This window comes from Argopecten irradians, unplaced genomic scaffold (assembly GCF_041381155.1).
Source record: "Argopecten irradians isolate NY unplaced genomic scaffold, Ai_NY scaffold_1336, whole genome shotgun sequence".
NCBI classification, from domain to species: Eukaryota; Metazoa; Mollusca; class Bivalvia; order Pectinida; family Pectinidae; genus Argopecten; species Argopecten irradians.
In genome coordinates, this window is record NW_027188802.1 from 1 (window position 1) to 10,624 (window position 10,624).

Genomic DNA, 10,624 nt, shown 5'->3' on the forward strand with positions numbered 1-10,624 from the left:
GATCAGAAAATCTAGACACGAACATGAAATATTGAGGAATCTTGCGTTTAGCATTTTGAAGGCTTTTTGAAAACTTGCGTTAAAGGCTACATTTCGACAAAGTTTATCTTAATTCGACCTTACTGAGACCAGGCTAAGCTACTATGTACTATCATTGGTACACGTAAAAAATGGCTATACTTTTTCCCTTTTGTCATATGGCAGAATGGAGAACAGGTTTTATACCACAATGTTACCGTTACAGAAGAATTAAAGCAAGGCAAATCGTAGGATACGTTTTTTAACCTCTCTTATTCTTTTGAAAAAATACCAAATGGTAGGACTCGAATGAGGTTAAAACAACAACTTTAAATTCTTCTGCATTTCAACATGGTTTTTTTCCTCAGAATAGCGTTCAAACCAAAACTAAGACAAGGTTATAATCAACGTCTAGGGACCAACGAAATAACTACTTTACAAACATAGTTTGTTATACACAGACATCTTATAGAAACCTTGACGGGGTTTCAAAATTATTACATCATGACCACGAATTTATTGTAACCGTGTTCGTTATAAACATGTTTTATTGTAATACAATGTATTAGGGCATAGACATTTTGGGGAAAGATAGAAAAAAAAACATCCAACTTATTACGAAGATGATGTAAGGTGGTTACTTCTGAATAGTTTTGTCTCAGTATTGATAGGATAATTTCAGTGATGTTAAAGGCAAAGCAAAAATTAAAAGTTAAAAAAAAAAAAAAACAATAATTAATGAGAATGTATATTAATGGCCTAAGATAGATTCCTTGTGTAAACTGATAACAATGAAGATTCAAATAATCTTTTGGCCATTTGGGATTTCAAAATGGCGGTCATTTTGAAATTAAAATAAGATTCAAAATATTCATGTATCAAACACTACAAAAGTATAAATACTCTCATTATATTCACAGGTGTTTATTTGCTCAAAGTTAGCTTGGCCAATTAGATGTATTATAGATAATAGCTCGAAAAGTTGGCGGGGCATCTTGAAATACAAAATGGCGATCCTTTTCCATGCACTAGAAGCACTACCAAAATGTTCCAAAGTATCAATAATATGGGTGTTGACGTTTAAAGTTTGGGTCTAGCTGGTATAAAACGTGAGTTATGGGTCGCAGAAGGTGGTTTTTGGTGGCCATTTTGAAAACAAATATGGCAGCCGCCAGCGGCTGTGATTTTTTTGGGGTCATTTTTTTCCTGAAACCCTATGTCCTAAAGAAGCCATATGCAAAGCTTCATGCTTTCTTCAAACTTTGAACAATATTTTATGCTTAGCCGCTCCACTATATGTAAGACAATGATGTATGATGGCATATAATATTTTTGTCATCAAATTATTTAAGGGTCGCGTTACTGTAACTCCACTTGTCGATATATTGATATCGACCAAATGATAAAATGCTAATTTAAACGGTTATCAATACAAAAAATATACAAACAAAAACATAACATAACAAACAAAAAAGTGAATAGGTGGTAAACAAAACAAACGGAGATTTTTGGTTAAGGTCAGTATTTGTTATAGATAGAGAGACTGCAAATGAATTATAAAATATGAAGTATGAAAAATAATAGTTTTGTGTATGGATGACAAAAAACTCAAATGTGAATGTAAAAAGAACCCACAACGTTTTCGAACTTAACAAAAATATATTCATGCATTGTTCGTACAGCAATCTATTATTTCAAATATAACTCGAGCTGCATTAATAATGTTTCAAATATGGTATTTAAAATAGTTTGTATTAATTTATTTGTCATATTGAAAAACGGTTATGTATATTGACATTTTCTTGTGATTGTAATACCCTTGTATGCATTATCGATTGTCCATAAAGACCCATTATGATCTAATATCTGTTTCTGTGACGATGTTATCTGCTATAAATGCCGTAAAGGTGGTAATACTTGCATTTATTCATATATCGATATATATTTACATATGCCCCTATATAATCAACGGGAGGGGAGTTGCGTTCATATTAGCGTAAACGCAATGACGTATGAATACAAACGCAGTGCAGGTTCGGACTACTTCTAGTTCACGCTTCGATAAGATTTTGCGTCATAAGTTGACGGATTTAAAAATAACACTATAAAGAGTTTTTTATTAGATCCAAATTAAATATGTATTTGACATCAAAACAAAACATTGTGTTCAAGCATTGTAACGGTAATAAACTACAAAATGAATCGCTGTTCGGGGCTACAACCGGGGGGCTTTCCTCATGAATGTTCGGGGAATCCCATTGTTACGTCAGATAGTACATGTGGTGTACGGTCACTCATCTCACCTAAATATACAGAACATCTGATTGTCGGTGAATAATTCTGGGAGCGTCTCAAGCGAACAATAGGTCAGATCATATACAGGTTTCCAGAAAAAATCATTACAGGTAGCCTATCCGAAACAGTATCATCAGCATTTAATGGCCCCGTCTTTGCATTCAAAATAGGCCTACACACATGCAAACACTCAGTCTTATCCTCCCAACAATAAAAATAAAAGTCCATGACTGACGGAAAGACAATTAAGCTCATATATCGCGTTCTTAGACCGATACATTACATGACAACATTCAGCCGCTCAACGAGACATACATAATCAATCGGCATCTGATCACAGTCCACTCTTCCTCGGTTGAAAATCAAAATATCGGCGGACCTCGAATCTCACTTCGGACCGCCATCACCTACGCTGACAACGCATACATACCGCGTTAGTCGTTCCGCCTTGGTGTTATCTCAATTTTCTTAATATCCGATAAATGGTCATTATCATCAAAGATAATAATTATCAAATTTGAGACAAAACAAAACATAAATGTTGAAAATAAATTGAAAAGTGTACATTGTTGTATTTTCTAACACTCAAACTCACAGCTATAACATTTCAACAAATCGGCGGAACTATATCTTCGGTCATCCTGACTACCGTAGTTACCCAACTTAGCAACCATCACCGTTTTAAATTGTATTATAACGCGCTACATTGAATATGTCTGTATCCCATTGCGTTCATACCACCTTTAACGCAATCAAAACACTGTTCAATCTCTATATGTATATGCAAAACATAGAATAATTCGGAAATGGAAAACAAGCTTAAAGTTATTTATTTCTTTCTCATAAGCAACAAGGCAAGCTAATCTTCGTCACTGAATCACACTTTAAAAGATATTATAAAGTGTCAACATTAAAAGTAATAAATATATATCAATTATAGACTTTTGTTGAGGTCCACATGGTGTTATATCGCCCGCGTAGAATAAATAATTACCGAGGGCGTAGCATTTCTACTATATATACATGTAGATAAATAGGTGCAGGTAATATTAATAGCGACCTCTTATGACGGATTCTTGGACTATTATTATTATCGATATATTATAACACCGACTTGTATTTTCCACAATCTGATTATTTTGTACTGCTTAACCTATTTGAACTAGCTTTCTACCAAGGTAGTGTTGTAGAAGCAGAAATCGCTTTCTCTTCGGGAACATGGAGTCCTCAGTATCCTCGTATTATTATAATTACATATACATACATATCTCCATGGATATTTTGCCTCCATTTAAATCGATTTGAGATTAACGTAAATATGAACAAAAGTGGATACATTGGTGCTAATGTCTAGAGAAATAAATTAATTATTTTGTCAGGATGCCTATCAATTACCGGTATTAATTAGTAGAGCTGTTGATGTTAGGCATACAGAAATGAAGATATGAAGTTTTGGGGGCCAACGTTAAATATCCTAAATCAATAACCAGTGTATTATCCAGCTAAATCATATCTTTAATATTCATGAGTTGAAATGAAGGACGGATGAAGGCCTCTATTTCCCGCATGGCGATAGTAATCCTGTATAAATTTACACAACACACACACCCGGTTAATCTGATTGTAAATAACTAGGGTTCTGACGGAACACTGGGGTGCCGATATCGCAATATGACGAAATGAATTTCAAACATATGTAGGGGAGAGTTAATTTTTTTAAAGCTGCAGATAATTATTGGTTCTAATGTTGCAATACATGCATGCTTCTATTGATCATTAGTACATGGTGAATGATTCATAACTGCTGTTTTAGAAATATTGGGGATTCAGATTCCAAACCTTTTGAACAACACACGTATGTGACAATAGGAGTTAAGGGAATACACAAAATGCGACTATTACGTTACGTTATATTAAACGGAGTACAATTTATACTTCTTTAAAAAACCACCCTTAAAAGTACGTCCATTGAAACACACCAATATTCATGGCGCTGGATGAAAAATGAATTCCCATGTTGACATGTTGGTATCCTCCATGTGTTTAAGCCTGTTAACAATCAAGGTTTAATTGCTCACGCATAACATAACGATGTCATTAAGTTAAAAAAACTCAACAAATAATAAAAACGCGCTCAATGAATAGATGACATCAGATTGTGGCAGGGAAATTAATTGATATTCTATTTATGCTCCGTTCTCTGCGCCTCACAATTTTCATTCAGATACGACATCAATTCTTCTCTACATAAGAATTGTAGGATGAGAGTTTGTTTCGATAAAGCGAAGACGCATATGTTAGGTCCTGTTCCGTGCGTGCACCTAGCGTTTTGCACATTCTTCTCCTCCGAAGAATGAAGATCGAATTTCGCATCGTAGCAAAATACTGATTCCTGAGTACTTTTCCATATGCCAATTCCTATATCTCTTCATATCTTGATCTCCATATAAATGATAATACTACTTGTAATCTCTACAAGCGTACCTTTCTAAAGAAGCAAAGAACGCTATTTTTCTCACGGAACATACCAGATAATCCGTTTACAAATGGCTTCCACACAGTTTTAGCAAATTGTCTTCTCCAATACCTCGATGAAGTAAAAAATTAGTGGACATCAATGCATTGAATAACACAAAATCGGAGTTATATAATAATTGTGGGCGGATTTACGATCTGGATATAACACCTTCATAATCTCATTCATTCTCTTGATTCTTTGAAATATCCTTTCTTCTCCTATGAAAATCATTACGCCCCATTGTTTTCACAACCAATCAGAGGTTGTGATTAGCAAACTCTACACCTCGCGCACAACGTATTTGTTTTTGTGGCGGGGAGGACTCTACGACACAAGTAAATGCTTTTAACAAGGGCCCAAGATCTGAATTTCTTGATCGACACTCTCTCTTCGCGACACGTGAATCAATTCAAAAGATAGATAGTGTTTTATTTCTTATTTCATTGTGTACGGTTGTTATTTTAACATTGACGATACTGTCATACCCAACTTTTTTTCTCATTCACAACATATTAACTTCAACATGAAGTAGTCTGTTGTCATTGAAACATCGTTTATCTGATTAAGTACTGTGTCAGTCCGTTTTACACCCATGATAGACTTCAACACCAAATCTTCATGGGATTCATATAATTACACCATTGATCGTTAACGTTCCATTTCTGATACAAATGTCTCCATTTTTTTTACAAAAGAAAAGTGTGTTTTTTCTTCTTTTTTTTAATTTCGATATTTTTATTATTTTTCTTTATTTTCGTTTATTTTGTTTTATTTGTTATCAAGTAGAATCCTGTGATCTCAAAAGCGAATTACGCGTCATGAACAATATTCAACACGAATGTTTTACAGCATGAATGGTACAGTATGAGTGTGGATATGATACCAATTACACTCTGTTAGTTATTATTTTTTGAATTGCAACTATACCTGGTATCCTGTCGATGTCATTATTAATACAGGTACATGAGTAAAGTAATAAGATATCTCGCCACAGTTCAACATAGCAATTGCTTTGGAGAAACTCAATCACATCGTATACTGCTTCTTCACAAACTCTAGAAAAATAAACGTCCTATTAACATCCAATGTCCGAGGATACTGTCCTGAAGAAAGCAACAACAATACGTGCAGATATTCTTCTTCAGATAGATAACTGCATTATTACAGAACTTGCAACAGCGCAGATTAAAAAAGAACATGAAAATATCACAGATTACGCGATCATCAGTTATGTCAGTATTAATCACTTAGTAACATCTCCCTATAAAGCCAAAGTCAGTTTTACCAGAAACATTCACAATCGTAATTAGCCTTCAATTTTTCATCTTTACAAACAAATAATTTTTGCGGTAACTTCAACGTTCTGTCTTGTTCGTGGATTCAACATCGTTCAAGTTAAATTGGTAAATTTTACGACGGAGTTAAACCTTTTAGCATTTTTGTATACTTTTTTATTTATTTATATTTCTTTTTTTTTTATATATTTTTTATTCAGATTATCGAAAGAAATCCAAAAAACAGAAATTGAAAAAGTGGTGTTTTTTTTATAATTTTCAATTGTGGCTTTATAGTAAGGCTTTACTAGTGATTTACACGTATGTAATGATTACAAACTATATCCCACATAGCGAGACTGTTACTAAATTCCGGAACGGAATCGGTGAATTTCTAACTTTCTAAAAAATCCTTATTATTGTGACGGATTTAGTAAAATTAAAATTTATTTTTGGTTCAATGATTTGTGTTTTTAAATACAATAATACATTTAAAGCATGGAAATGGTATATTTCATCAATTTGAAAATTTACGGTTTTAATATAGCGCATCGCTATAAGGAATACGGGTTGCTGTAATTGCTTTCTATGGAATGTTCTATTACATCTATTAATTGGACGGATCACATTTTCAAATTGATAATAAAAAAAAAATCAACGTTCACATAATGGAATTAGATAAATTTACCTGAACTTTTGCAACATGAAATATTCTTTTTTAATAAATCCATTATCTATTTGTTGAAAATGACATCAATTAATAACGATATTTTAAATAATCATTCATAGAATAATTTTGAATTTTGTTATTAATCGGTAAAGTATTTTAAGATGATGACATTTTTTTTCTTTACTCTTTTTGACAACTAAAGCAGTAATACATCAGGAGTTATTAAAGGTGGAAAATTATGACATGCTAATAAAACAATTATAACAAAACTTAACACATTGCTTTGTATTATAGACGAAGAATGGACATCAACATGACAGTTATAATGTATGTCTCCCTTTTAACAGGTAATTCACATTTCCGTTCCGATAACTAAACAAAACACCGATGTTTCAAGACCTTATTGTTTTGCTAAATGAAATTAAGTTTAAGGTTTTAAAGAACATTGTCATTAAATTAGCACTATCTTGTTATCATTAGTTTCTTCATATGATATTAATGGACCAAATTTCAACATTTGATTATATATTGTTGATATGATTAAACGAATAAATACAAGTCTGTACAATGGTTTAGAATTCGGTTATTTTTTTCTTTTTATATTTTGTAGATCAGATGCCTAATTCCTTATAGTTAATGGTTGTTAAACTTACTTTGCAATAAACAAATTAATTCTTTAATTTTTGAGCCATATCAATACTTTCTGAAAATGATGAACTCAAACAACACGTAACTTTAAATGAGACAAAATGCGCACAATATTGAATAATGCCAAATCGGAAAAGTTGAGCACAAAACAAAAACTAACATTAAATCTAGTAAAACCACTCTTAACACCGTCCACCAAGGTACGTCGTCGCTCTATATAAATATATATATACATTATAGTACACAATCTAGGTATTTACAGTAGTCAAATAAACAGAAATAACATTTTTTCAATTGTAAGCAACACATTGTGGGTGACTTATACCATTGATTATTGAGAACTGTAAGTCATTTTCACGGTTACAATAGAAAAATATATATTTTAAAACCTTATTTACTGGATATTCTATTTTGCAGGGGATGATCTAGATTATTTTACACAAGAAATGATATAAAAGTTCCTCTAATACGAAAGGTAATGCCATAATACACAATGCGTTTTTTGTAGATTTAACTATGGGTACAAACTGTATGAGTCTCTTAGATAGTGTTTTCAAAACCACAATTGACGTGTTAAGCATTGGTCTAAATACATTGTCCCAGCATCAAGTTAAATTTAGTTCGATATTGAAAAAAAGAAGTTAATCATATCATATCAGAGCGTGTGAACGTGAATAATTTCTAATAAATAAAGAATTATATGAAATAATACATGTCAGACGACGAATTTTATCAATCGCCAGTTCTGTTTAATCGTCAGTTTTGAAATGGTGTTCTGTCATAAACACGACCTAATCATTTACAATGAAATATTCTTAAACATATCAAAGAAATCTAGGACATTTTTAAATAGTTAACACATACAGAAAACAATGTGCAAAAATATATAAATTGTCAACAACCATTGTCAACAAATCAAATCTTAAGATAAGAAAGCATTGCAAAAATATATTTTTAGTGTCATTGCTTTGAAAATAATTAAGAAAAATTACCGTACAACGATACAAGGTAAGGCCTAAAATGGCGGGATCCCAGGTAAGGCCATATTTGAATACATGTTTGTCGTCCATACTGTAATACATGTATATAGGCAACAGAAATATAATATATTGCAACAAAACGTCATGTTTTATAAATCAAAGCACGTTAAAACAAGTTTTTAAAAAAGTTTACATAAAAGTACCAATAACTCTACAGCAGACAATAACTTCCACATCCTTTCTGTTTCCGTGCTAATCGAGATCAAAATGATGGACAAATGATTCGAAATGTTACCGAAGCAACGTCCTTCACCTTCCATTCTGTCCACTTCCGTTTCTGGTTACATTCTGCGGTACTTCACATTATCCATACTTGACAAGTAGCATACGCATTAAACATACTCTAGTGACACATTTTTATTCAAGCAAAACAGACAAAGTCACAGTACAGCAGTATACGCTTCAATTAAAATCCGTCTTTATAAAAAAAAAATCCTAGTATAAAATTCGAGGAAATAATTCACAGTATTATCAATATCTGATTTACATACGTCACATTTGAAAACGATTTGAAGTGTGTATCATTTAATGAAGTATAGTAGGGCGTCCCTGGTAATGTTTATTGACAGTGCATGGTTTGAGTTTGTTTAAATCGTTCCACACAGATGTTTTGCTGTAACACTGACGAAGATTAATTCTTAACGTTTCGATATAAAATTTTAGGAGTCAATGTCCCAATGGACGATCATATTATTCCAGCAGATATAGTGTTTTAATTTATTGATTCCGAATGCATTATCCATACGAGAAGTAGCGGCCTGATTTGAGAAGACACAAGAGTTCGGAACAAAAATCAGCAGAATTTACGAAGAAAAATGGCACTTTGTTGTTAGATAGGGGACACGTAGTCAAACATTTTTTCGCTGTACGAAAGTTGGTTGTCTGGATTCAATCCGAGTCGTCATCTTTATCAATCAGTCCAAGCTTCTGTCCAATCCATTTGCATTTGGATATTATCTCGTCTTGCATAAGCGTGAAACACATCGAAAGAATAGCCATTCCGAACATGACGTAAATGGCGCCCAGGACAAGTTGTGCATGTGCTCTTGGATTATCGAAATCAGTTCCCGGAACCACGTCACCAAATCCGATGGTACTGAGAGTAATGAAACAGAAATACGAAGATTGGAGAGTGTCCCATCCTTCCCACAATCCAAACAACACGGCACCGCCAAATATGTAGGTTCCTATGACAACCATGGTGACAGTGAGAGGAATGGTGATGTTGCTATCGATATCATCGTCATCATCGTCGTCGTCAGAGTCGCTGTCAAAATCGATTTGTTTAGGTGGCGGACTGCGCTGCTGGACTCTTGAGCTGGTATTCTTCATATTCATCGGAACAATCTTGACCCCGTTGTCCGTCTGGTCGTCCAAGTTATCTTTGATGTTCGGTGGTTCTGTGCGCGGATTCCGAACTATGCGTGATTTCTCGCTCCAGTTGGGCGGCTCGCTTTCTGTTGGTTTGATCTTGACCACTTTACTAGTCTTTTCCTTTTTCCTGCACCATCCACAACAGAATATCTTGGCATATATGAACCGGAACACGTCAGCCAAAGCATCACCAATATTGGCCAGACAAAGTAGCATGAGCGGTATACCGAGTACAGCATACGCTATACATACCAGTCTCCCCCAGAACGTCTTTGGCGCGATGTGTCCGTATCCTGCAAAGACAAAACAAATAAAAGTATTAAGTATAACGTACAATAACAATCACCTAAGTTGTTTAAGATGCTAATTACTTGTGGTAATCATAACCCGTCATCTCGGAACTCCATGAAGACCCAACAAAGAAGTTTTTAAGCACGTTGTATTGTTAAGCAGGGTGTTTAATTTACGTGGTCTTTTGAATGATGCAAAAGAATGGTTTTATATACTATTTTTGGTATAGTATATTTGTTTATTAACGAATTATATTTTGTGGCTTTGGATTGTATTTCAACAACTACATAATGCATTACGGAGAAAAACAAAATCCTGAAATACTAAATAATGAAAAGGTGATTCCGATCTGTTCAATGCATGTTTTGGCCAAGACAATCATACCATTGCCGATAGTAAAAAGTAAGAAGTAGGACATACGAATTTATGTAAGATTGGTAGCATGGTTTATTACATGAACATCCAGGTTCATTTAAAGACGGACGCGAATGTATGT

At 33.5% G+C, this 10,624-nt stretch overlaps 1 protein-coding gene across 1 annotated transcript; it reads right to left on the reverse strand.

Moving 5' to 3' along the window:
* Positions 1-8,805: 8,805 nt before the first annotated feature.
* On the reverse strand, positions 8,806-10,137 carry LOC138314086 (potassium channel subfamily K member 18-like; the record flags this gene model as incomplete). The annotated part of the gene is made up of 1 exon (XM_069254275.1): positions 8,806-10,137. A coding segment is annotated over one exon (786 nt), but the record flags the coding sequence as incomplete, so codon positions are not given.
* Between the last annotated feature and the right edge of the window lie 487 nt (positions 10,138-10,624).